At 43.8% G+C, this 27,893-nt stretch overlaps 2 protein-coding genes across 4 annotated transcripts; both read right to left on the reverse strand.

The window, feature by feature from the left end:
• Positions 1 to 1,505: 1,505 nt before the first annotated feature.
• On the reverse strand, positions 1,506 to 21,828 carry mrtfba (myocardin related transcription factor Ba). 3 transcript variants are annotated; one of them, XM_053866819.1, is made up of 17 exons: positions 21,634 to 21,828; positions 18,104 to 18,191; positions 16,857 to 17,086; positions 13,079 to 13,144; positions 11,572 to 11,627; positions 11,399 to 11,474; positions 10,858 to 11,019; positions 10,604 to 10,785; positions 10,401 to 10,544; positions 10,076 to 10,323; positions 9,542 to 9,704; positions 8,396 to 9,400; positions 8,198 to 8,320; positions 7,003 to 7,152; positions 6,779 to 6,916; positions 6,649 to 6,709; positions 1,506 to 6,566 (listed from the first exon to the last, which is right to left on the reverse strand). In XM_053866819.1, exons 3-17 carry the CDS (start codon positions 17,017 to 17,019, stop codon positions 6,067 to 6,069), a joined length of 3,237 nt encoding a protein of 1,078 aa, XP_053722794.1. In that variant the 5' UTR covers positions 17,020 to 17,086; positions 18,104 to 18,191; positions 21,634 to 21,828; the 3' UTR covers positions 1,506 to 6,066. The 3 variants fall into 3 exon arrangements, with proteins under 3 accessions (XP_053722794.1, XP_053722802.1, XP_053722810.1); XM_053866827.1 differs by having other exon boundaries at positions 16,857 to 17,089; XM_053866835.1 differs by lacking the exon at positions 18,104 to 18,191.
• Positions 21,829 to 22,764: 936 nt separating this feature from the next.
• Positions 22,765 to 27,611, reverse strand: ercc4 (excision repair cross-complementation group 4). The gene is made up of 11 exons (XM_053866845.1): positions 27,358 to 27,611; positions 27,080 to 27,260; positions 26,772 to 26,967; positions 26,419 to 26,626; positions 25,921 to 26,101; positions 25,571 to 25,696; positions 25,390 to 25,494; positions 24,599 to 25,169; positions 24,402 to 24,494; positions 24,066 to 24,178; positions 22,765 to 23,990 (listed from the first exon to the last, which is right to left on the reverse strand). The coding sequence occupies exons 1-11, from the start codon at positions 27,532 to 27,534 to the stop codon at positions 23,227 to 23,229; spliced, it is 2,715 nt and encodes a 904-aa protein (XP_053722820.1). The 5' UTR covers positions 27,535 to 27,611; the 3' UTR covers positions 22,765 to 23,226.
• Between the last annotated feature and the right edge of the window lie 282 nt (positions 27,612 to 27,893).

The following is a 27,893-nucleotide window of genomic DNA, read 5'->3' on the forward strand; positions in this document are numbered from 1 at the left end:
TCGCTCGTCCGCCGCTGCAGCCCTCGTTTTTCATGTGGGAGCTGCATGCTGGCAGGATGCCTGACGTCCCCTTGTCCTGCATCCTCTCACCTCCTCACACAGCATCTGCACTAAAACCACTTTTAATCCCCCAGCGATCACAGCTGCGCCTCCGAAATACGACCTGATGTGACATCATCACCGCTTCACCAGCATGTTTCAAGACATGAAGCGGCAGCTGTGTGACTCAACATCAGTCCAGCTGTGAGCGGCTGCACAGGAAATGGCTCCCTTCACTACAGCTCTTGTTCCATCCTGCATGATGACATCACCACTCTGTTGTCCGGTCTGTGCCACACAACATGTGACTTTCTTCAACATGAACACATACACACACACACACACACACACATATATATATATATATATATATATATATATATATATATATATATATATATATATATATATATATATATATATGAGCATATTTCAAATTGTATCAGAATTGGTTTTCCTCACTAAGCTGTTGGAATGTGGGCTGTCAGGAGACACAACACAAGACACCATACTTTAATCTCAGCCACGGTGAGCAAAAAGATGGTCTTGAGTTAGAAACATGATGTTTACAACCTGGAGAAAAACCCCAGTCCTCCACCAAGCAGCTCATTTACACCGATGATGTAATATTTTGGCTTGAATGTGAGGCCTTTTGTGAGCATGCAGTGGACATGTCACATGCGCTCCATGCGATAGCACAACACACTGAACGAATGAGAAGCGGAGCTGAAGCTGCAGCTCTCTCTCACTGCAGAGTGACAAACACTTAAAAATAACAGCCTGAATTCTTTGTCCCATTACCAACATTTCAATTTTAGCTAGCAATTTAGCTCCTTTTAGTTAGGACCTCAGAGCAGCAGTTGGCAGAGCGTGCTGACTGTATTAGCCTCGGCGATCCAGCAACCATTGCTTGGCATTTCATGTAAATTCTTGTTTGATTTGGTTTGAAAATAAATCTCAAATATGAAACTTTCTGAGTTCATCTGCGATGCCCTCAAGAGAGACGCCTGAGTGTGGCTCAACTTGGGTGTAGCCGGAACAGGATGTGATGTCATGTCGTTGCCGCCTGTCAAATACATCACATTGAGTCCAGGGAGAAATATTGATATTAAATATGTCACAATAAAAGTCTTGATCGATGTGTGAATCAATTTTCTCCCCGACACCTACAGTTAAGTCGTCTTTTTATTCTGCAGCACCAGGAGCTTGTATCTTGTGACCAGCAACAAGGTCAGACTGATAAGACGGTTTGTTCAAGTCCCATTGCTTTGTTTGTCGATGATGGCTTCATGTACACGCATGTATGTTTGAAGGGGTCCCACTGCTGGAAGTGGGTCAGGTCCGTCGTACAGTTCAGCCGCCACCCTTTATCTGGGTCACACCGGTGAAATAAGGCGGTCCAGAGTTATTGAAAAATGACAGTTGTACACAGGCGTGTGGACAGAAGACGTTCTGACACGTATGAGTGTGATCACAGATGATGCAGCTCACCATATTTTATTGACACAGAAAGGCATACACCGCTTTATGTACATCTTCACAGTATTTACAAAATAGAGAGCCGGCGGATGTTACACATGTATAAAAATATGCATTACATCTATATAAATATTTACACAATGTGCAAAACATATGGCAAACACCAGGAGGCAGAGTGGAGACGAAGAAGCTACAACGAAGGAAGTGACGGAAGGTTACTGATCTGAAACTACACCAACAAGGGGGGGACAGACGAGAGCAGTCCATCTCCAGTCAATATCTCAAGTGCCTCTGATCAAAGTTTAGTCACCTACTGTATAAGGCTTGTCTTCAAGCCAAGGCAGAATCTGACTTTACAGTACGTGAGGAGCAGCCTTCATTGTCATTTGCTGCCCCCCTCTGGCCAACAGGGGGTGTTGTCACATATGTGTCAAGACTGCATCAAATATAGAAAAACTCAGCAAACCGCAGTTATACACCAAAACCACAGATTTACATGATAATATGCTTCTAAAAACAAGTGACAAATAAAAGTTACAATAATAAAAAGTGACATTTCGTTTTTCTGCCGTTTCTGGCAGCACAGACAATAAAACGCCTAAAATGTGAACCTTGAAAAGAACAAAAGGCGGCGAACGCGAAGACGCACAAGGGAACTCAAAGTTCACAACAAGCTAGTGTGCAGTGTTTTGGCTAAAGCATGTTGGACGTCAAGATTCCTGGCCTGATGACATCATGAGCTACCACTGCTTTGTTACATTTACATGTCATTGAAGCACTTTTTTCCCCAAAGAGAACACGGTTACCTCACAGGGATTCCAGCCCATGACTTCCTATTCCATCGCTGCCCTAACAGCCTCTGGCGCTGCTAAACACATAAGCACACATTTCAGACTCAAGTGCAACACAAACGCTGACAATCCCTCGTCGCATTATTGCTGAGGCAGACAGAGCTGGACATCATGCCACAGATCAAGGATGAGCCGAAGACGAATGAGTCCCACAATGTCGCCAGAGTTGCAAGGTAATCTCCCGACACCACATCCTGAACTATTGAAAATGGCCACCAGGATTAAGTTTTCTTAAAGGCTGCGGGGCTGCAACTGAGGCCCTCGGTGACCAGTCGACTGAGCTGCTCATCTAAAGGCTGCTGTTCTACGTGACCAACACGAGGGATGTCGGAGCTCTGCCCCTCAGCTCCCTCGACTTCTCCCGACTGTTATCAGACTTCAAGATGCTTCTCTATGCTTCCGACACCTTCAAGCCATTTTATTCTAAACACCAGGACGGTGACCAGCGCAAGGCAGGGAACTGTCAAACAACCACCGACTTCTTGTCCAGCAACCAGCATGGAGCTAGCAAAGCCAGTTAAGCTAGCAGTAGCAGACGCCCTCAAAGAATCTATTCTTTCACTTGTGAGCGAAGAGCCTCAAGTTGGGGAGTCTACAATTGAAATTCTGTCTCTGGACAAACACAGCGAAACCGCCGATATTAGCAATGAGCTTTCCAAACGCAGGGATGGGTGAGCATGGCAAGGCCTTGCTGCCCTGCCAGGTTGAGGAGCGGTCCTGTGCTATCCTGCGATGACAGCATGAGTGGAAATAACGGGAGCATTAGGGCTCCCAGAGAGGATTTGAGTTGCCAGACCATCTAGTGAGAGGATGCAGGGCAGAACCCATGCACACATGTTGTTCTCCACTGAACTGGCCGGCCTCAAACACAGGATGGCTTGCTCTGACTCGATGGATGTGAGGTGTGAAGAGGATGTGTGTTGAAGGGAGACACTTCCTGCTGCTGTCAGACCACAGTCCTATTGACATTGTTGCTGTGCTTCCACAGGACTCTCCATAGATCTATAGATACTTTATTGATCTCACGGGGAGAAATTCACAAATCCAATTGGTGTCACTTCACGGGTGGTCATAGACCAGTGTGTGCGCCATGATGTTGAGGTGCGAGTGATGAGTCTGTCAGCTACGATACTCCTTTGCAAAACAACACGGGAGACTGAAAACTGGGCGGATCTGAGTGTGTATCCCATGTGGTCATCTTAGCACACAAGAGCCTACACAAACGTGTTCAAGCATCAGAGTGTACTTATGTGTGTGGTTTGTTGGTTTCATGGGGCTACTGAAGAACCACCTCTCATGTCTTTGTGTAACACTTTCCACAAGTGTGTGTGTGTGTCACCATCAGTAGCTCTGCTTGAGAGTGACATTGTACACAAGAGCTTTTGTGCGTGGCTGTTGGTGTCTTCTTACAAGTCTCTGCATCAACCACTGTAAGAGAGTGTTTATGTGCCCCCCCCAAAAACATTCAGCACTTGTGTCTGCCTTAAAGTAGGTCTCTAAGGATGTTATGAGTTTGTATCTCCTTGTGTGTGTAAAGGTGAAGTACAAACTCTGAGTTTGTTGTGAATGTAATTGTGTTTATATACCATTGTCTTGGGGTGTGTGTGTCATCCCAAGTGTCTGAGCAAATGGCAAAAGACGTGCCATTGTGTCACAGTTTGTGATCTTGTCCGCGCACTGATGTGAGTCAGTGTGTGTCAGAATCTGTACATCTGTTTCAAAAATCATCACAGAGTGAGTCTACACAATTCCTACAGTATTTTCAACCGTGTCACAGTACGTGCAATGATGTGAGTGCAGTTGTCGGTGTCCTCTGAAGACATGTGTTTGCATTAGCTAGTCTCCCCAGAAGTCCTCGGGTTTATGATTCTCAACAGCAGGTGCGTTTCTGAAAATATCAATGTATTCAAGTCTGTGAGTATGTGAGAATTACAGTGTAGATCAGAGCAGGCTGCGGGGCTTTACTTTGAACGCGTGAGGAAACAACGCTGCCCCCTTGCGGCAGGATGTATTTGCAGAAACGAAGCGCAGACCAAAAATACTGAGCTAAAAAGCTGATCTCCCTTGAACAATGCCCCCGTGAGTTGGAGTTGTTCACAACAGTCTTCAGCAGCCATACGAAGGTTTGGGATATGTGTGTGATATCGCAGTTGGACCTCAGCTGAAGATAAGTACAATCATGCAGACAATTAACATGCAGAGGACAGGACGACACGTGCGCACACACACGCACACTTAGTAACATGCTTGCTATTGTCCCTCGACGGTGACGGTGTGTCAGCTTGTTACCCAGTGTTGCAGCACATTCTCAAATAGAAACGCCAATATTTGTTCCCTTCACGGCTGTCTACATGTCGATTAGAAGCTGCCATAGTGTCGAAGAACATCTTATTCTCCTGTATTGGCAAATACATTCAAAATAAGATCTGGACAACCGATCCCAACCGCGCGGATCAGTGCTAGCTGGACTGCAGATATGATAAGTTCACATTTCCACCCAGCGCCGGCCTGGTGGCTTCTTTAGTGCATAGCTCCACGTACTCGGAGGAGATCCCTCGTCATGTTGTTCATTGGTTCATCAGCTTGGTTGTGAGAGATCACCATACAACAGTCACATCGGATTGAACGGGTCAGACGAGTCAGCAGTCACCAGTGTGATAAACAGCAGAGAGAACTGCTTTAGTCTCTAAAGTCTGGCAAAGCCCATTTCCCCAACAGGGTGAAGATACACAGGGATTGAACAAACTACACCACTGCTAGTAAATACTGTGCCTTACGAGTTAACAAGAGCTGAGTGAGTACTCCGCTGTTAAAATTCAAGCTAAAAATGGTCACTTTACGGGTTCTCCACAGCGCTTTAGCAGCATATGGGATTTTGACCCCCTACGCTGAGATTTCACTGAGCTTTTTTGTCAAAATGCAGTCAAATATGGCTCCCTCATCATCAGTTAAGTAGGATGCTGCCTTTTAAGCTAGGAGGACCGATCTCACATCCCTATGCTAACATGACTAATGTCGGACAAGAACATCATTTTTGTTACTAAGCAGGAACATATATCACTTGAATATGTGTTTGAATCTTGGCAGCTCTTTCCGAAAGTGGCATCCACACTTTGCTGGTCCCAGCTGCCTCTGGAACGTCCACACTGCCATGGGCTGTCCGCTAGTTCATATATACAGATATAGCAAGAAGCTGCTATATCTGTCATTTCAGTCAATCTTGTCTCAGTCTTTTAATCCAGCAGCTTGTGAGGCGTTTGGAGAAATGGGCTTTGCTGGGACACGTATATTAAACAGGATTTATTGTGCTGCCTCTGATTAAATAAGCTTCTGTCCAACTCTTGACACTGACTCTGTCAACGCGGTAAAAACTGTTTTTTCTGCTAGTGACATCATCATTAAGCTGTCGGTCTTAAAAGTGAATGAACAATATTTACAAACGCTCTGTGCTACCAGTTAGTGTTGACTCCGTCTGTTCGTCTCTGGATTGTGGTAATCTGGAGTCCCACGCTGTAAAACCCATTTAAAACCCCTGTCAGACAGAGTTGATATTTCTGTGCAAGCGACTGCAGCAGTTGATCAGTGCACCGTTGTGAGTTTGACAGACTGTTCTGGAGAGGGACACTGCTTCCACTCACCCACTTCCCTTCCTGACACTGGCTCAGTTAATCCTCAAGTTACCTCTCCTGTCCCTGGTTCAGTCCCAGTGCAGCTGCAGGTCGTGGTCCAGCAGGTCCGCTGAGATCCCCAGTGGTGTTAGAGCGCCCCCTGACACAGGTGGCATGGTGAGATCCAGCCACTCCATGTTGTCCAGGGTCGGGTCCGAAAGCCCCATGTTGAGCGAGGACGGCGGCGAGGAGGAGAAGGAGAGGTCCGATGTGTCCATGGGAGAGTAGGGCTGCTGCTCCATCAGCTGGGCCTGCAGCTCCTCCATCAGAGCATGGGTGCGTGGGTCTGACGCCGTGTCTGCCAGCGTCCCCTCAAGGAAAGCTTCAAGCTGATTGTCCGTGGCCAGGGAAGAGAGGCCGGGCAGGCTGGGGTCCATGAGAGGGCTGAGCGTTGGAGGCGGGGCCACCTGGATCTGAGGCGGGTGTCTGGAGAGGGCGGTGTTGAACGGGAGAGTGGTGACATTGGCCTTGACTGGAACTGTCTTATTCAGCGACACGGGAGGCTCCGGCTGGGCGAACGGTGTGATCTCTGGACACAAACAGAACATTCAGGTTAACACTCTGGTCTGGTCAAGAGTGCCTACTTTCACGGTTGATGGTGTCTCAGTCACCTCCACTCTGGATGAGGATATCAAACAAGTCATCCATTTGCTGACTGGATGCAGTGGAAACCTGAGGAGACAGATTCAGAGGCTTCAACACAACATCTGGGCATTAGCTTGTTGCTCTCCTATGTCTCACCAGTGAATCATTGTTGGGCATTTGGTTGCGACTCTGCTTCACAGCCTCCTCATAGCGGGGCGGTTCTCGGGTTTTCGGAGGCTGAGGCACGAGCGTGGCGGACTGAAGGATGAAAGCTGGATGCGATGGCGGGGAGGACTGAGAAAAGGATGGCAAACTCATGAGTGACACAGTTTAAGAGTGAGGAGCAATGAAAATAAGGCAGCATTTCTCAGCACATCCACCTTGTTGAGTGGGCCGTTAGATATGTGGTGGTTTGGTGAAGACCGGGGTGAGACACAGTTCTCTGGGGAACTTCTTAGGAAACACTGGGTTGTCACCTCAGGCCTGGTCTGTGTCCCCGAAGCAGCAGTGTTATTGCACATTGTCAGAGTCTGTCAGGAGAGACGTGAATGAGAGCATACATCAGCATCAAAGTTACGAGTCTCATAGGTGAAATAATTCCACGTCCTCATTCTCACTTAATAAAATCACTGGTCTACAGTCTGAAGTTCAGACATCACATTTAGAATCGGGTCCCAGGACCAAGATTTAGACATGCGGTCAAAAGAGTTTAGTAGCAATGGCCGACGAGGCTTCATGACACAGCATCCTCATTTTCAGAGCTCCGCAGGTGGCGCTCTTGGTTTAAAATGATGTGAAGTTTCATGAAAATGGTTGTTCACATCCAAACATTTTAGAGCAAGGAGTGCTATGTAGATGACTTGAGGGCACCGTTTCATAAGCTTCATCGGCCCACGGAGTTTAGACCTCGAGTGCGGATTGTCAACATCACACTTTGATCAACACGACTTAAAATAGAAAGTAAAAATAAATCACACAAATGTTCTCAAAGCTCCAGACGAGTTTCAAAAGACAAGAATGATACTTATATCATTATACTTTGTACCACCAGCTTCTCCTTCATTTCTTACAATGCACATACAGTGAAGGTTTTTTTTTTAATGAAGTACGAGCTCCAAGAGTCTGGATCACATCAGTCAGACTATATAAGCAAGAGCGTAACAATCTGCAAAAACTTGTTAGATCATTAGCCAGAAGCCATTCACGCAGTCGCCCAGGTTTTTAAATCGGGTTCCATGACAGACGTGATTCATTTAATAAAAATCCCATTCTATTTGTTTATATCTTAGTTAAGAGACATATTCAGGGATTCATTCACACACCAGATCGCGATACCTGAATTTGGAAATCTGCTGTTGCGATTACTGCTCCAATCTGATACCAGAGTTTGTTTAATTTTTATTATTATCATTATTGTTGATTGTATATAAGAAAGGAAAACTCACTCTCACTGAAGTTCTCCCTTACAGAATACCTTCATCAATGACAGTTTTCAAGCTACAGCCTTTCAAAATAGTGATATCAAAGTGAAAAAAAAACTCGCCAAAAGGGGTTAACTTTTGACAAAAACTTCACCTGCATCAGAGGTGTGTGGTTGGTTACTTGCTGGCCAGTTGCTTTCTCCAACTTTTGGCTCTGAGGGAGTGGCGCAGACGCCGGGACCTGACCCGGGTTAGAGATGGTAGCCTGGAGAATTGGCTGCGATGGATATGGAACGATAAATAATGCTGTTTCTCTCATTACTTAGAAGAGTGCCATTTCCACAAGTCTTACCTGGAGACCAACTGTGGTGCTCGGCAGTTGAATAGTCGCAGTGTTGTTGGGAAGTGAGACCGGGAGAAGAATTTGAGTTCCCGTCTGACCAGTGGTTGTCAGTAGCGGTTGACCAGGTCGAGTTAAGATCGTCTGGGGCTGACCAAGCACCTGGGACACCCCTCCTGAGTGGCTGATAAAGAACTGCTGGAGTCCAGGGCTTTTGGACTGGGACTGGGGGATTTGATGGAAAGGCTGCGGACTCACAGGTACCGGGGTCTGAATTTGGGGTTGGATCTGACTGATCACATGGGTTTGGGCCTGGATTTGGATGGGCTTGCCAGAAGAAACCGTAACATCCTCCAACTTCACCACATTCTGTAGCGGAGTCCTAAAAGAGTCCAGGATGGAGTTGGTGGTGGGAGAACAGCTGGACAGGACTGCATTCTCTGCCTTCACAGGGAAGGAGTTTGGAGAAGTTGAGTTCATCAGTGGGGACGAACTTAGCTTCACTGGTCCGTTGTCTGTCAAGCTGCCACTCCCCCCTCCTCTCTTCTCAACCTCGAGCTGCATCTTCAGCTCCTCCACTAACTTCTGCTCCTCCTCCAGCTTCTTCATCAACTCTTCAATCTGCCGCTCCTTCTCATGAAGCCTCCTGTCCTTTTCCTCAGGCACCGAGTGAACAGGAGGAATGGGACCAGCTGACCTCAGTGGTGGCTCAGGCTTTACTTCAGACGACATAGCCACATCCTGTTGGATGGTAATGATGTCTGAGGGGTTTGGAGAAACAGGTGGTGAGGAGCTCATGTGCTCTGAAGTCACTTGTTGGGCTGGAAGGATAACAGCAGGAGTGGTGGAGACCTCCATGGGCATGGAGGTGATGGTGGTTACAGCAGGTGGGGGAGCAGGAGAAGAGTTTGTGGTGGGGGGACTGTCCTGGAAGGGCTTCAGCCTCTCTATCAGATCAGTTTTGGTTCCAGACACGGGAAGACCTCGCAGTTTCAGTTCTAACTTCAGCTCAGCCACCTGAAAAAGTTGAAGCAGTGTTTTTTTTTTTTTTCCCAAAAAAGCAACTTCACACTCTCAGTAAACTATCCTAACATCCATCCATCCGTCCTTGCCCACTTGTCTTTAATCACAATTATTAATTTTATGGTAAACAATCACCTTCATCTCTTCCAGGTTTGCAGGTAAGACACCAGGCTTGCGGTTTGACAGCGGGTTGTTTGGTCGAGATGACGCTGGAGGCAGAGGGGGTGGTGGAGGAGGTGCCGTCGGCAGTGACACAACGATGGTGCTAGCAGCACTGCTCTGACCCTCTGCTACAGGTCTGCACAGATTGAGGTGGAAATACACATTTGTCAGAATGTTTTGAACATTGAGGACATAATGGGCAGGACGACACTTGAGTGGAAACTGAGAGCTTTAAATCCTCGCCATCAAAGCGGTTGAGCGACGGGTTCAGATCAACAAGTGCAAACATGAAATGCTAGCAGGAGGCAGTCCATGTGTTTCAATCTACTGTACTTACAGAAACACGACTTGAACATATTTGAGAATCGTACCAACACTTATGAGTGATAACACCCTTGTATCATTTTAGTATTATTTTTTAGATGGCTGCGAAAGCTAAAGTCATAACTGAAATTATACCTGATAGAATATTTTGAAAGTGATTAGTGATTAGTTTTGGACACATACTTCAGCGGTGCAGGTAAAATGGTCTGATAGTTGTAGTGTTGCTGCTGCTGACTAAGGATCTGCAGTTGGAGGAACAGCTGCTGCTGCTGCAGCAGTCGGGCGTAGGACGAATCCATGGAGACTTCACTGGCCTCCTGCTTCTGGTCAGGGGGAACATACTGGTGGTACTTGAGCTTCTTCACCCTTGATTTGGGCTCTTTGCCTTTCTTGCTGCGACTCTTCTCTGAGGGCAGCTTTTGCTGGCTTTGCTGTGGTGGAAAGACAGCGTTCTAAAAACATGAGCTTGACTTCGATTTGAGAAATATTCAGAGCTTTTCCTCCTTACTTTGATGAGTGTTGGTCCTGGTTTTGAGGGGGTGACAGTAGTGGCAGGCTGAACAGGAGATATAGTGGTGCGGCTCACTGGTGGCTCACAAGGAGTGACCACCCTCAGGAAGTCTGTTGTGGCCGGAGCAGTCAGTGGGACCGTCTGAGGGGAGAAAAGGGTATTTATCCTCCTGCTTTTAATCAGAATGTGAGTTTATCTACCTGTAGTATTGTGTTGGTTGGAAGTGGTTGCATTGGAAAAGAGACAGGAGAGGGGGTCTCTGGGCCTCTGCTCTCGCCAGGTGACGGAGCAGAACTCTGAGACTCTTGACTTGCTGGCTGCTCTGGGGACAGAGCATCACTGCTGTCCTCATCCACCACTTTGCTGTAGTTCATCTGGCCAACTGACAGGGGAAAAAAAAGACAAACATGATTATGCATTCACTTTACTTTACCTAACAGTTTGGGCCGCTCACCTATGATAGCTTGTTTGAGGGTAGAATCCACAGGAATAATATTCTTCTCCACCAGTTCCATGGGCCCAGGTCTTTGGGCTATTTTCTCATTAAGATTATCAGCCAGTCTAGCCCTTTTCAGTTTCATCTGTGTGGCCTGCAGTGAAGGTTCAGCACCAGTCTCTACCACAGACAACATGCAACAGACCCATCATCAATCTCAGAAACATTGCAGCCCCAGGAACACCAACCAATAGATGCAAACAAACACAACAAGCGAGTGAAGTAACATAAGGCTGAACGGTAGGAAGGCTCATTGGTTTCATAATAATAATAAATAATAAACAAGAACATTAGGCAGCTGCACAGTTGTAAGGAAACTGCTGTGGATTAAACAGACAAAACATAACGGAAGAAAAAATGCAAGTGAAAACTTAATTGAAGGAAAAGGGGCTCATTGAAGCTGAAACTGAAGGTTGGACATGAAGGCAGTCTGAACACTTCCACAATAGTACCACATCAATCCACGTTACACAGAGTTGCAACAATTCATTTTTAATACCCTGCAGGATGTGCATTCTGACCAGCTCCGCCCTCTCTGGACGACTGCGGATCTTGTGCTTGAGGAAATTCTCAGTCTGGCGAGAAACATGCACACAAGCCATTTGATTTTAATTTCTTTTTTATACTTGGTAACTTGCAATTCCTCCAGGCAACACTGGAGGTGAGACTTACCCGGGCTCTCTCCAGACTGCGGATCTGCCCATGAAACGCTGCTGGGCTCTTCAGTGCTGCAATGCAAACACAACACTTGCCACAAATGCCAAAGTCAAAGATGAAACTCCCTAAATATTTCAGCTCATGCCTTTGTTCATACCACTATAATACTGGTTGTTTTTTAGGGTTAAAATTCATAAAACAAAGACCAAAAATACAAACATTTTTTGGGAATTAGTGAAAAAGCAGAACAGTCCAAAAGATAAGAAGCATCGAGTCTGCAGAAGAGTAGCGTTGAATTGACAATTTCATGAAAAGTGTGGGACCATTTTGTCCAAATAATGCAAATAATGGCCGTTCCTTGTTACCCATTTGGCTCATTGGTTACAAACAAGAACATTTCATGGTCAGCAGAGGTTTTCATTGAAACAGCACCATATTTACCAACCTGGGCTGTACTGCATGAACTTTAACTTGTTATAACTTTGAAGTTACAAATTATTTTTATGAGCAGCAACTATGTTAATATGTGAGATTTGATGCCAGAAGAAAAAGAATTGCACAACAGCCCCTCTTTAAGCTTAAGGGCACGTCAGTAATGACTCAACATTACTGGTGTCTGCATGCAAGCGATGCACCTGGGAAAACACCTGTGATGCACCAAGCTTTTACATTTTTTTTTCATTGCATTTATTTGGGCAATGATTTCTTTACTTATCTGCCTTGGATCCAAAGTGCTTCATGAACTTTTTTTTCTTTATAAAAGGTATTAAACCCCACGACAAAGTATTGTCCCACCAGATGCCGTGTACCTAAAATGCAGGAAATAAATTCCAGCAGATGGCGCCATTATGGAACACCAACACAATGTTGACACCCACCAAGGGATCTTTTACCATCACTCGTGGCAATACATCATGAATCCGTTTCAACACATTACATTCAATGCCTAGTATTGATAAGGCAGTTTAAATATGGACACCAAATCATTATGACTACAGAGTGTTTCCTTGTATATCATTGTAAATGTGAACAAAATTGGAAGGACAGGGAAAGACAATAAGAGACGAGCTTCTCTCTTATATGCGTTTCTAGTTGTATACTACAGTAATTCATCGAAAAACAAGTTGACGCACATAATTTCCCCCCAAATGCCAAGTTCCCTTATTGCATCAAAGTGTGCGTCATTGCTTCGGATGGAATATTATTTTAGAATTTGACTTCCCATTCTGTTTGGCTTGTGCCACAATACCAAAATGTGAATGCTTGTAAATCGGCTGATATAAACTTCCCATAGCTATTAGTTGTCCAAGAGGTATTGTTAACTAAGCTGTCTGAAATGGAACTCTAATAATAGAAACTCTTCATTCGAGTGACTCAGCACCGGTCTTCTGCCCTCTTCCACTATAGAAGTAGAATTAATATGTGATAGTTGACCGTTATGTGATGGGCATGAGTTGTGCATCATACATGATTCACTCTGCGTTGGCTTTGTTTGATTTGCACATAGCAAGCGGTTACTCACGAGGCATGATGCCCTGCTCCACCAGCTGCTCCCGAGTTCGCCTCTGCTGGAGCCTCAGCTGCAAGACTGTGAAGAAGACCAAAAAATATACATAATTAAACATCACAACTTTCAAAATAATCTAGAGGCAGACAAGTTAAAACTTATTTTTAAATGCATATTAATGCACATTAAAAGAACATATTTGTAAAGAAACTTCTAAAAATAGGAATTCCAAAAACAACATCATAATAATCCTTTTGTCGCCAACTTAAAAATAGCTCGCATCCTGATCTCAGACAACGGACTGCGTAGTAACTCGACACCAGAGAAGATACCACCGCTGATGCTCTTGGCTCCCGTTTGCAGAGCAGGCTTTAAGTGAGATTGTCAGCCACGAACAGACTTACACTCCTTCATAACGCTACACATGAGCTGATGAAACTGCAGCTGTATCTCTTCCCTCTAGAGGTGTAAGAAAAGTATATGCTCAAATATCACAATACTTGATAGCACATTGTATTGATATTTTTCATCACAATACTTGGTTGTGAGATATTGCCTTGATTTTTCTTAAGTCGGCTACATCAATATTTAATACATTGATACTTGGAGAGTGGCAGGCAGAGAGAAGAATAAGTAGCAGTAGTAAATACGTCTGTAAATACAGTGAATATTCGGAGATACAACAGGGAATGATGCTATGTGGTTGTGGGGGATTGTGTTTGATGACAGGAGACTTGGCTGAAGAACCTTATTGGATGTGTACAGAAAGTTTTTTAGTTTAGTTTTAATTTAGGCTTAATGTGTGTGTGAGACGGTGGGTGAGAACGTGCCTCCCTGAGGTCTCTCAGTCTAGATATTAGTAATTTTAAGTAAGCTGACAGGAAGTGACGAAGATTTTGTGCTGTTAAAAACAGTATCTGATGCCATAGTAAACATGTTCAAACAGTACACAGCGGTTTAACAAGAAAGTAATACATTACCAACAGGCTGCCATTCTGTTACTCAGCGGCTTGTGGCCAAACTCAGCATGTTTACCACTTCATTGGTGCAATTATTTGCATTTCTTTTACAGAAAAGTAATGCAACAACATCCTGGAAATTGAAGTAGATAGAATCCTATGTTCCTGGGACAGTTTAATATCACAGTTAACAATGTGACAGCAGCAGTATCCTTGCCTATTCAAAAGGACTCACAGGAGACTTCCAGTCAGTGGCATTGTAGTCCATCATTCTGGGAAATGCTGGACAAACACAACTTGACCTGTGACCCGAGTGAACAATGGTGATAAGACAAGCATGCACTGCCAAACATGCAGTCGTGACTGTCTGCATTCAGCCACAGCACCTCTCATTTCTCATGAGTAATGAGGTGACCATCCTTCCACTTTTACAATAAAGACTTTTTACTCACGCAAAAAAAGTATCTACAAAATGTCCAAGTACCCAACCATGTTGTAGTACAATAGAAATTAGAAGATATATACATGCAAGGAATATTGCATTGCATATGCTTAGGTACAACTTGAAGCTTTCAACTATTTTTCTCACTTAAGTGCTAGACTTCTCGCTATGCCAGCAAGGTGAGTGTGTAAATATGTGTTTGTGATGAGTACTGTAGCGTGAAAGCAGCTTGCAGGGTGTCAACAGATGGTTAAACTTACAAAAACTTTGACACACTTTGATCAGAGTAAATGCAGAAACAAGCTCAATTGAAGATGGGGAGCAAATGTTCTTGAATGAGGAAGTTTCAAATGTGAGATTGTTGAGGAGAAAAAACACTGCACAAACAAATGACTAGTAACATACATCCTAGCATGAGCATAAGCCTTTTTAGTATATTGCAAATACATTCAGACTACAAAGTCTACAGGTTCTGTAACTGCTGCGACACCCTGTTTCAGATATAAAACTTCTTGATATTATTACTTTGCATCACTCAGTCGTGCTCTCAAAGACTGTTGCTCTGGTAATGCAACAACTTGTCAAAATAGAAGCAAAATAGAAGCTTCATGTATGTGTTTCTATGTGCTAGAGCTGTGTTCAAGCAGCAGCAAGTGAAAGGAAAAGTTTGTTGTTTTGGACAGCTGCTTCAGAATATGACAAGTTAATGATACACATCCCAACCCGGACGAAAAGGTTACACTTCTGATAATAAAAAGGCATTTGACGATTGTAGTAAAGTGATGTGGAATTGGCTGGCACAAGTGAAAGCCAAATGTGGAGATTTTGGTTTGAGAGCAAAAAAAACAAAACAGTATGATGCTCTTTATTGTACATTATATTTTATGACAATTCTCATGGAGATCTACCTTACAACCACAGCCATCTCACACTCAGATCACCACCTGCATGCTAAAACCAGTGAGATCTGGCTAAGTCACACTGTGAGATGGCTCTCACAGTGGAAAGTATGAAGTGTGCTCACGCTCGATGAGAAATGACAAAAGCATCGAGGTGCGGGGTGCGACTGCTATTGACACTGAAACTTTCCAAGCTAAACACATTTGACTGAAGGGCTGTCTCACAGAAGCAGCAGCCATGGTGGCTGACAAGATGTTCTTTTATCCACTTCTACTCAGTGGAGGCTTCATGTCTGTTCACTGAGTCAACGGCATTTCTGTCCTCCAAGAATCAGGAAAGTATTTGGAAGAATTATGAACTGGCAAAACGTCACAAGCCCAAAAATCCAGGTGGGAGAAGAGCAGACGACAAGCTCAATGGATCATTAGAAGGAAAAGCATGAAAGAAAGAACTATCACTCGAGTCTGATAAACATTATCCTTATTGACTCTCGTGCTACAATGGAAGGAAGGCAGCAGCCAACAATGTTGGAAGTCCAATGCCTGCAAAAGACAGTTTGACATCTGAATTGAACCTGGCACAGTGTAGCTTTGGCCCAGCAATTTGCCTCCAGTTTCAGGGACGAAGCAGCACCTGATGCACTTCATTGTGCAGGGCAGCCCTGTGGGAGCCAGCTGCCCTGGAGCTCACATAACAGGTCCATGCAGCAGAAGCCCAGTTTGTGCTTCTAGTTTATAAAAAGAAAGAACCTATGGTGAGGCATTGAATAGTGAAGAATTGGTGCCAAGCTCATTGAGGCTCGGGCAGCTTGAACTTGGCCAATGCCTGCAGTCTTTGGAGGAGAAAATAATGACACATTTAGGTGCCTCCTGCGATTTGGACAATGGTGATGGGGAAAACAAACTTTTACAGCCTCACAGTTCAGTGCTTGATTAATAGAGGTGAGTTGAGTTTAGAAAATAACACATGACAATGTGAAGAAATAATGGTGATACAATTTAAACTACACTTCGCTCAACTAAACTGATTTTAATATATTGTCAAATAAAATATATGACGCATTTAAGTATAAACATTTTGTTTCTCATTACAAGTTTAAGAAAACTAAGTACGGCGTTCTCTTCAACTTGGTTTGGTTTTAATTTGGAAGAAGGCTCAAATGGTTTGGTTTTACTCAGGGATGGACACACACTGAATGCTGACCCCTGTGTAAAATGATCATTTCCTATCAAAATGCAGATCTAGTTTTCAATGTATTTAAAGTGGTATGCTTGATTAACAGAAAACAAGTGGACCTCTGAAATTCACACCACATCCGACCAGAATCAACTCCAAGAGACTAGTATCCATACCAACTTTTACTTAGCTACAGCAGCTATAAACAAAGATGGGCTGTCAAAAAAAAGTACAGAACTTCTGGCAACAACAAGCAGTATTATAACCACAAAATCAATTATTAAATAATCTTGCCCAAAGGCAAAAATGCTCTTACCATTTTTGCGTTCATTCAGCGGTGGCAAATTCTGCGACGGTTGCAGTGACAACTCCTCCATCTCATGGGTAACAGCTTCACTCTGGGGGCTGGGGACCAACAGACTTGACATCCCACATTCCCCTTCAGCAGCGAGCAGCTGCTGGGGAGCCTGTAGCTCCATGCTGCCTCAGAAGAGAAGAGACAAGCCACTGGCGATGGGGGTCACCTTCCCTTTGGTAGTTGTTCTGCTGCTTGACAGAGAGACAAGTATTAGTCAGCGACACAACAGAAGGACAGATGCATCTCACTACATCATCGACTAATAATCGCCAAGCTGTTTGTATGACGACTTTACCAAACTGATGAAATGCAAAGGGTGGTATTTGAGGCCCGCCATCTGGAAGCACTCATTTCCAACCCAAATTATTCATTAAAGGAGCCGCGACGGTTATTGCACCCAATAATGACTTCAAACCACTGTACTGCAGAAACAACACCAATGTGTGCATGAATGTTCCCTCTGTTCATAATCGGGAAAATGACGTCGCTGTGGCGGTTTCAAAGGCAGGGAAAGGAAACACTTAAGGGAGCAAAACAAGCTATTTGGTATCCAAGGCTTCCCAACAGTCTTGTAAAAAAGCAGACGACATGCCACATATATCTATTCTTCGTTTCACCCCAGGCCATGATTTGTTTGTTTTGGCTACGAAAATATGGACACCATTACTTCTCCCCGTAGGTCTCAAGTGCGGGAGTCCTTAGACATCAATGGAAGAGTCCATGTGGACAAGAGTAAGACTCATTTGAACAAAACAATAATTACAGATTTTTGTATTCAGACAATAAAGTTGGATGAACGTTTTGTAAGACAATGGTTTCACCAGACCACAGAAAAGATTAATATTAAACTTTCATCTGGATTGACAACATACAGTTTTTTTAGGGGGAGTCGGGGAATGATGCTTTAATAAATATGGTCATGCATGTTATATATAATATAACATGCATGTAATACAAATCTAGCACACTGATAATTCCATTAAAGGCAATATATATGTATATATATATAAAAAATACAGCATTATTAAGGATTCTCAAATCACTGTGGTATTCATGATGCGACTTTCAAATAAACATCCTGTTTGAGACTATATCCGTCTACTTTACAGGATTATTAGAGCACATGCACTTCATATTTATGCAGCAAGTATTGAAATAAATGCAAATGATCATTGATATATGACCTGAAAACTGGTGATAGTTACCTTTCACAGCAGATGACAACGTAAGGGGGAGGACAAAGGTGGGTGTTTTAATTTAGTCGACAAGTCACGTTAAGCCATGAGGTCAAACCTAGCAAGAGAAAAAAAATGTGATTAAAACAATTGACGTGGTCATATTCAAGAATTATCAATTTACTGTGGTTGCAAAATTTAATATTTTATGACTAGCTTTCATTGTTGTAAAAAAGGGCTTGTCCGTCTCCCATAAGCTAATGGCTATCTGGTCAACTATTCAAGGACCTATCACTTATGGTGCTAATTTAAATAAAAATACACATGTACTGTAGTGTAGGGCATGAACCTGTACAGCATGTAGCTGCCAGAATAAATTGCAGTGCAGTATAGGTAGGTAAACATTTTAGTGCTGAAGATCAGATGAACTTCTCTTGCATACTAAAACATGACTTCTTAACCATTTTGAGTTTTGTCAGTAAAACATTCAACTTCAATATCACTATTTCAAAAGGCTGTAGCTTGAAAAACAGTTAGAAATGGAGGCTGTGAAAAAGAAGAATCTTCAGTCTGCCCCTAAGTTTGGGATGGAGGGGGGTAAGGCTGCACTATTAATGTCACTGTCACTTTTAATTATCATGAAAAATTTCTGGTCAATGTCAAATATCGACATCACCTTGTTTATTGAAAAGACATTTCAAAATGGTGACATTTGTGCACATTTATTCAGCTAATCTCCGCCATGCACAAAAATAAAGCTGTCATGTCTTCAGAATTGTTTTTCCCCACGACATTTATAGACAAAATCTCATGTGATGTGTAATAAAACAAAGTGGTAACATCAACAGTCGGTCAAACCCGCTCACTTGCTCTCAGCTGACTACAGTACAGCGTCCCTCGTCTCCTCGACTGAGTGGCGGTTTTCTAACTGCATATACTCCATAAGTGTGATCATAATGCCTGGAAACAACACTGCATTAACATAAAATAAAAGCTAGTGACTTCAGCCGCCTTCACCTTGTCATTTTATTCTTGAACTTAACTTAATCTTGTTAGTCTGTGACTTCTTAGAACTGTGCTGTATTTGAAGTGTTTTGGTCGACTATTTGACTTAGCTTCAGTGTAATCATATCTTATTCATTGGGAGATTAAAAAGCCCTTGAACATCTCATGAAAAAAACCTGTAAACCAAAAAAGAGAAGGCAAGTTTTTTTGTTTGTGTCCAAATGCACCCTGAGTAAACAGATGACAAAATGGATCAAGTGCCACTTGACGATGTCTGACTGACAGTCAAGGCCGCTTCAGCTGAAGCTCTCAGGTTGCGAGGAAAACTTCAGGCGATGTGGAAGTGGAGACGACACAAACACTGGCCGCTGATTACCAAAGAGCTGAAGCCTTACGCCGGAGTCTGCTGGGAGAGACTCTCCGAATACAAATCAATCATGTGCACACCCACAAGTGCACTCTGGGCTCACCAACTCATGTGCTTTGGTTACAGAGCAGATAACTGGGTGGGATTGACTGACATATCAATTTACAGGTACTTGCATCATTATATAGTGCTACACATAATACAAAAGGTATAACAAAGAATTAGAATCAGCAGTTCATTACCTACAGTTAAAATGTGAGGTACATTTATTCAACCATGAAACAAGCAAACACTGAAAAGGTGTTTTAAGATTTGTGCCACAGAGTGGAAATTCAATTTAAATAAGAATTTTCAAAACAAATGTATAATCCAACTACTACCATTCCATATGGGTTACGCACAGACTACACTACATAACCATACGTAGCCTTCAACACAATTTCACGATGTCAGTCAGCTACAGATCAAAGTAGGGCTGCAACAACTGCAACTGAAAACACATTCTTAAACAGACTATAAATCGCTAAAAGGAAGACTTGGAACTACAAATCTGTGTCTAATGACAAAAAGAAACATGCAGACAAACAATGATAGGAGCCTAAAATAGCCCACGTCTTGTCCAACAAAAACGTCTGCTTTCATCCAAAGATAAGACGGGCCTGTTGACATCACCACTGAGGTCATTCACCGGAGGCAGTAGTCTGTTCTCACAGAGAGACGCTGCTTCCTTCCTGGCCTTCTTTTGTTTAATTTACCAGGATAAATGTCCCAAAACAACTGAAAATCCGTCCTACAGTCTGGTTGCAACAGCTACTATGAATGTTTGTGATCCATTAATGGGGCATATTTGAGCAAAGACAATAAACATCTGAACTATGAGGTGGAACAAATATTGGCTATTTTTTAGACTGAACAATGTAGCCATTTAAGTTAACAGTTCAATGGCAAAATCTAGACTGCCCAACCGATCCATCACAGGTCTTACAGATTCTCTTCAGTCATATAACCGTTGTTCATGGGGTCGTCTGGCAGGAACTGGAGGGGTGCACTGCAGTGGTGTTTGGTTAGGGAAGCGACCGCATAGGACGCTACCTTGAAACCATCTTGGAATGGGACATTTGTCGGTTCATCTGTGCTTACAGGGAAGTATGGTAAAATAAGTTTCTATTATCTTTATGACAATGTTCTTCATCTACATGCCCATGTCCACTGCGTCCTCTCTAAGAGGCCAAACCACCCGAGTCTGGCCTCCCTTTCTCCTTAATAATCTTTGCATCACAGCTTTGGTCTCTAAACCACACACCACGGAAGCCCACGCTAATGTTCTTCCCTTTAAGTGGTGTCCCTGACATTATTATGCTGGGCCCTTGCTTGAAACTACACCAGAATACTTTGGATGCAATACTAAAACCACACTTCTTTCTAATTTGGATTACGTTTAATTCAGAAGGAGTGGTGGAATCTTGTCATCTGTGGTGGTCTGCCTGTAAAGCAACACTGCACTTGGGGGTTGGAGCAAGAAAAAGCATACGGACTGGCTGAACCGACTGATGACTTAGCCATACCGCATGGATAATTTCAGGGTTTGCACTCATAATTCACACTTTTCACTACCCTGACAATCCACCACAGTTATCCGCTTGTGAGTCACACATTCGCTAACAGATTCACAGCAGCTTTCTATCGTCGATTGATATGAAACAGACATCATTAAGGAACACGGTGCTTCGACAGATATGGCTACTATCACCGCCATACATTATGTAATAGGTGTTATTGTCATATAGGTGGGGTTATGTATGGATAAAACACGTCTTGTTTTTTTCTCCAGGTATTAATGAAGCAGTGTATGGGCGTCGGATGACATTGCACTTTTGGCAGGCGTGTCGCTCGGGACCAGCTAAAGCTAAAATCTGACAGGTGAGTGAGACGGTGCAAATCGTTGAAGACAGTGCGGCGCAGTTCGTCATTTAATTGCTTTAGATAGACAGTTTACATTGCTTTAGCTAAAATGTGGCCTTGAATTATCCGACTGAGACGTGTACTAAGGCAGTGAGGGCTGTCCCAGTCTGTGGATCAGGTAGACTTTTCAACAACAACCTCCCCACAATCTCGCCCGCTAGGTCCAAGCTAACGCGAGCTAACATGCTAAAAACATGACAGTGAAACCAACGACCGTAGTTCTTACCCAATAGTGGAAACCGGAGACCCGACTGGATCCTTCTTCTCGACTATCGCCACAGATCCATTGATGTCAGTATTGCGGTCTCCTGCGACTAGTTTAGGATGAGAATGAAGTTTATTTCATGGAGTAAAATGGCTGCGAGTGGACGAGTTTCTGATACATAATGACGTCATGACGCTGTACAGGAAGGGTTAGGGGGCGTGGTAACGGGGCAGCGGCCACTTCTTACCGGCACGAACCCTGCGGAGATAACAACGCGCAGTACTTGGACTATCGCTCGTTCAAATTCATGTACCACGAGATGTATCGCACTGTTGTCGCCCACGGATGAGTAGGAGTGGTGCTGCTGTTGCGTAACAGAGGAGCTGATTAAACCAACAGCCTAAAATCTGCTTAATCTCCGCAACTGCATTCGGAAAGAACATTTTCCAAAACAGCGAATTCGAGAGTATATTATAATATAATTAAGGTAGGTTTTAGGTTTTTGTAAAAAAGTCAACAGGACGATCGCAATTTATTTTGCAAAAAGAAAATCCGTATGAAATAGATAAATCGGATTCCAAATTCTTGTCAGTTAAATACATAAAATTCAGAAGACAAGGCGCTTATACATCCCATCAAAACAACTATTTTAGTCAATTAATGATGCTGAAGTGTGTACATTGGTTAGTTCTTTGGTGACAGAAGAATGGGGCTGCACATGAGAATGTGGGGTGTCATTTTCCTGGCAGGTAGGGCCTGCTATCATTTCATATACTACGTGATGAGTACCGTCATGCACCAGATACACACATTAGAGCAAGATAAAGTCTCATTTTGACCAGTCAAGTCTAGCTGGGCTCTTTAAGCAGACGCCAGAGGGACGGCCATGTTGTTGTCACACACAGAATTGGCAAGTGTCCGTCACAGCACCGCACATATTGTTTATCATGGCAGAGTGATTTCCCTTTCGTTGGTGTGACAACATTCTTCAGCACGTTCCCTAATTTCAACAGCATCGAGATTTGCAATCGAGACAATTGTCCAGCACATGCCGCACGTTTCCACATCGTACTTGGAAACAATAACATCCGTCTACGTCCATGACCTCATTGTCACCAGACTTGTGGGGTTACCTCGACGAACAGCTCTCAGTTTGTCCACAGATACAATGATTTGACTTACCTGTTCAATGATGAGGTGTTACACAGCTTTCATGGCAAACGGAATTAAATCACACCACTGTTTGGTAGATGGATTTTAGTTTGTTTTCTCCACCAAACGCTTTGTAATCCACATGTCTACCGGTTCAGGTTCATTCAATAGTGAAATGGCAAGATATTTTTTTTTTCTCAGTACAAAAATATTTTGTAGACATTATCAACAACTGGTGCTATCTTGACTGAAGACTAAAGACACTACTCAAATGACTTACAGCCAATCTATAGCAAAAAAGAACACTAAAAATAGACTTTATTCAATTGATATACATATACAAACATATTTAAAAAATAGAACTAATAAGTCAGTAAAATACAATTCAGTTCATTTATGGTTTGTTAAATTGATAGCATGAAATGTGCTTGTAACTCAAGCTCACATTTCCCTCACACCTCTTCACGTTGCAGATTTAAAGCTCTTAAACATCTGTTTGCTTTTCGGCGCTGGAGCTGGAACATCAGCCGTGTTGTGCAGAAACTCATACAGCAACTTTGCATTGTTAGTGTTTCCTAGAATTTCTGCCAGCTTGGCCTGGCTCAGTTTGGCGACATCTGCAAGGCAATCAGCATTTTTGATAATGGCTCTGTAATTTTTGCTGTTAATCCCAGGCATTTTCAGCAGCAAGTCATAAGGACCAGGATTGTAGAGGTCGGCAGATTCAGCCACAGTGTCTGACTCGGCTGTGACTGCCTGAGCAGCAGCAGCGTCTGGTTCTGGTCGACCTTGCTTGAGTTCCATAAAGAGTTCGGCTGTCGCGTGTGGAGAGGGGCACCAGAGGATGCGAAGTCGGGGGAAATGCAGCGTGAGCAAAGTGAGCTTTGAAGAAATGTCATTGGACGATAGCTCCTGTCGAAAATCGGAGCGTGCCATTAAAGAAAAAGGCTTGGCGGGGTCAAACTCAATGAGAAGAACTGGTTTCCGGTAATATCGGGTCATGGAAACACACTGGGTGTAGAGGCGGCCGCTCTGCAGCGAGCCAATCAGATCGCTGACACTTTTGCGCTCCACACAAGTGTCAGGGGTTAGAATGTAGTCCCCCACCTCAAGTGTGACCGGATCGATGTCCATCCCGCGGCGGTGAAGAAGTGAGGGAAGCTCACTGCGGAACTCTCGCATGTCAACAATGACCCGCGAAGGCTCTTTAGCTTGATCCTGACCTCCTGAAAAACACAGCCCTGTTTATGAAGACAACTCCAAACAAAGCACGTGCAAAGACAGGGGAACTAGAAACTTGCCTGCTTTACGCGTGTTTGTGGTCGCATTTGCAGGCTCCAGGTTTCTGGCGAGGTCCAGATTGGTGTCCTCTCTGCCCTCCCTCTCTTCAGGGACCACCATGGTGGCCTTTTCCCTTCACAACCAAATACAAACAAGCCTCACAAGAAAGTCCAAGCATGTCAACAGACCGTGAGCTACTTATGAGCCTTTGTACTCAGGAGTTAAATTGGAGACTAGTCCATTATTCAACGTCATAATTTGATCATCAGATTTGGACAGTTAAGTGAGTAAGTCAAAATGTAAAATCTGTAAAAACGTTTTTATTGAGCTGGTTTAAACTGAGTTCAGCAACTGACCTAATGAGATGTTCAAAGGCTTTCTTTTCTTTCGATAGTGCTGTCAGGTATTTCTGCTCCTCTGTGGAACCACCATAGATGAGGAAATACACCCTGAAAGCCAAAAAACAAAAAAATGTAAATAAGAACTTAGTCAATGTGCCATGAAATCAGGTCTGTCTCACTGAAGAGCAAACAATTCTTTCCTCTTCACACACCTGAGGGTCTTTCCTGGGCGACTTGCTTTGTAGATCTCCAGCTGCCGTACAAAACTGAGCTCAGCATCATAAAGCACCACAAAAGTGGGTTCCACTTCATGTAAAACGCGCGTCAAACTGTGTGGGTCAGTGCAGCCCTTCAGAGGGTGGATGACTGTCAGCGGCTCCTTCAGGACACCATAGTAAGCATCAGATGACAAGTCAAGTTTCATCTCCTCCTCCTCCTCCTCCTCCTCCTCAGCGGTCAGATCCTCTTCATCTCTGCTGCTGCCCATCACGGCAGCTTCTTCTGTCTCCTCCTTGCCCATCATCTGGGTCAGCGTCAAAGAGGGTCTGCCTTTGCTCTTTGTTGACTTCTTCTTCTGAACCGGTTCCTTCCCTTTGGTGCCTTTCCTTGTTAGACCTTTCACTTTTTTGTGTGTGTGTAGCTCCATAGCAGAGGCAGCAGAAGCGTCAGTTTTAGCAATGGTGCGAGTGTACAGTCGGTTCAGGAGCCATTCAGCGCCGTGCCGGATGTACTGTTGCAACTGGGCACAGGTTCTGTCGTCACTGGCGCAGATCAAAACACGACCTGAAAGCGAACAGTCGTCAACAGTAGAAGCACACATTCAGCAAAGGTGCTCCTGTTACTTTTGTTGTAATTGTTGTAATGGAAAAACCATGAGCAGAGAATAGGAGTTACATTTACAGAAGCATTTAAAGTCAATTATTTCGTAATTATTTATTACCCCTCAAACAAATCTTTCTAAACCATAGATGGTATCTTTTAACTAGCCATTGATCTCACTCACCCGGCTCTCCATTTGTGCTTTTGTTCTCTTTCTCAATCTCCTGGAGAACTTCAGTTAGAGCTTCCCACTTGGGGCTTTTCTCCAGCACCAGCTCTCGTCTCACTTCTGCAGAAACATGCAGACGCGGCACTTAGAACACACATAGAATTGCGGTCAATAATATTTAAATATGTTGCAGCACCTGAAGATGATTTTTGTTTCTCCTCTTCTGGTCCCACTTTGAGTTTCTTCTTACTATCCGTAATGCGGAATACACGACTCCGGGCGTTTACAAACATGGAGGTGCTGGAGTCGAGGAACAACCAACCTGAGAGTTACAGTTACAAAAACATGCTTCAAAGTCCCTTTCACAAAATGGTATTTAAAAACAGAAGAACAAAAACACAAACTCATTTTTGCATCATTTTGCTTTATACAAAAAGTACCAGAAGTGCACTTCATCCACAGGATTTTACATCCAATGTATAATGCGTAAATCAGTCATTGATATTTAATTAGGAATTTTATCAATGTAACATACTGTGTACCTACCTGAGTTAGAGCCAAAGTTTTTTTGGCTGGATCGCAGGGACTCGAGCAGGTTGAGGAAAGTGACACAGTCATACTGGGTGAGGTAGAGTAGCAGGAGCCTAAGCACCTTGAGATCCTGCACCAGAGCCTTGGTCTTAGCCCCCAGCTGGTGCCACAACGGGTCCAGATAGTGACGAATGGTCTGCATAGAGAGAAGATGGATCCACATTTTCACTGTCAATGCTTTTTCAATATTTCGGGCATTTTGTGACAACATCTCTGTCATCTATGAGTTGTGCATATCTTCTCCTACCTTAATAGCAGAACACAAATTGCTTTTAAAAAGGTTTCAATATGACATCTGTCACATGGACACACAGACAAACCAGGATGAGCAAGTAGATAGATCAAATGAAACTAAGAGTGACTTCAGCGTATGTACTGTATATACACAGACCAAAACAGTATGACAATGAAACAGTAAACTTCAAAATGCTAAACATCTTTATATTAGCTCACCTTTTCAAAGGCGTTGCCAAGTGTGTTCTCCAAAGAGAGATCTTCAGCCTCCAATGTCGGGTTGTAGCGCTTCAGCTCCTTCAAACAGGCACCCATGATGTCCAGGATGGAGCTTTGTATTGCCCTCATAGCAGGTGTCAGTGACACGTGGAGCTCTACCACCTCTGGCTTGTGTTTGTCGAGGGCTGTGTTGACTGATGCTTGGAACCTGAGGAATCAAGCACAGACCCGGTATGGAACTCTCAATAAAAACAAACTATAAATAGTTTATCAAATGCAGCAACCAATACTCCTTGGCAGAGACAGAGACCACACCCACAATTGGTATCTCAGTACATCACTGTCCATCATACCTGGGCCAGAGATAGAGCTTCTTGACAAAAAGGTTCCTCATGACTCGTTCCACCTGACAGAAGCCAGATGAGAATGAAATAACTTTGTCAGTGAACGCTTTGATGAAGCCAGTCTTGTTTTTCTGTCTGTACAGACGAAGGATGAACGCCTCCTGACAGGACTCGATGATTTTATGAGCCCGGTAAACCAGGATTCCTAAAAGATAACAGCAAGTAAATATGCAGACTTTATTCAGTAACTTAAGTTGAGTAATTTTGAGATGAGTAACTTTACATAAAAAAAATAACATTAGTATAACAATGTGGACCTGATATAAGATGTGCAGGGATGCGGTCTGTGAGGAAGTCCACAACCAAAATTCTGCTGGTGACAAACAGGACGCCTCCTTCAGTATAGACCCTGTAGCGCTCTGCACTCTGGACATCACTGGTCACTGTCCTGGGAAGGTGGGAAACACCTTCCAGTCGCAGCTGCTCCGTTAAATATTCCTGGCATGGCAACAAAATGAAATGTATACATGTGCGTATATAAACTCACCTGTTTATATCAACATATGCATTGGAACTGCTGAAATAGAAGGCACACCTGCTCAGCTGTGGATGTGTTGAGTAGGAGAACGAGGCTGTCCTGTTCGGAATAAACCCGCATGAACTGCAACAGTAGCCGGTCTATTCCGAGTCCTTCTGCCGCCACCAGCAGCCCGTCACAGCCGAACAGGCTCAGGAACATCTCAGTTTCATACTCCAGCAGAGGCGCCGCCATTACTGAACTCCTACAGCATTAAAAATGATTTCTATAAACACCTATAACACAAGGACACTGTGGCAGGATGTGACCAAGGCATTGTTTTGAAACCGTGCAGTCACGTGACAACAAGAGCAACGACTACATCCTGGCGACTGTCTGGCGCCGACTAGCGACGAGGAGGGACAGTGGATTCGGATGAAACCAATCCGTCTGTATTTTCAAACGATTTCAATTGACTTTTGTCGAGTGTCATACCATTAAAAGTGCACGCAACATACAGTAGATCATCAGAACATCACTCACCCCCTCCATGAGCTCCTGGTCCAATACAAAAGCACATGGACCAACAGACTGAGACTACCCAACTCAAAGAC

The sequence above is a fragment of the Synchiropus splendidus genome, chromosome 1 (assembly GCF_027744825.2).
Source record: "Synchiropus splendidus isolate RoL2022-P1 chromosome 1, RoL_Sspl_1.0, whole genome shotgun sequence".
NCBI classification, from domain to species: domain Eukaryota; kingdom Metazoa; phylum Chordata; class Actinopteri; order Syngnathiformes; family Callionymidae; genus Synchiropus; species Synchiropus splendidus.

Bases quoted from the DNA above. Each gene is read 5' to 3' on its own strand.
- ercc4 (XM_053866845.1), bottom strand. From the start codon at position 27,534: ATGGCGGCGCCTCTGCTGGAGTATGAAACTGAGATGTTCCTGAGCCTG. The intron at 26,968-27,079 runs GTCCACATTGTT...GTTATCTTTTAG, and splicing joins CCCTGCACATCTTATATCAG to GAATCCTGGTTTACCGGGCT. The intron at 25,697-25,920 runs GTAGGTACACAG...TGTAACTCTCAG, and splicing joins AAACTTTGGCTCTAACTCAG to GTTGGTTGTTCCTCGACTCC.
- mrtfba (XM_053866835.1), bottom strand. From the start codon at position 17,019: ATGGAGCTACAGGCTCCCCAGCAGCTGCTCGCTGCTGAAGGGGAATGT. The intron at 11,628-13,078 runs GTGAGTAACCGC...TTTGCATTGCAG, and splicing joins GGAGCAGGGCATCATGCCTC to CACTGAAGAGCCCAGCAGCG. The intron at 8,321-8,395 runs GTAAGACTTGTG...TATCCATCGCAG, and splicing joins GCACCACAGTTGGTCTCCAG to CCAATTCTCCAGGCTACCAT.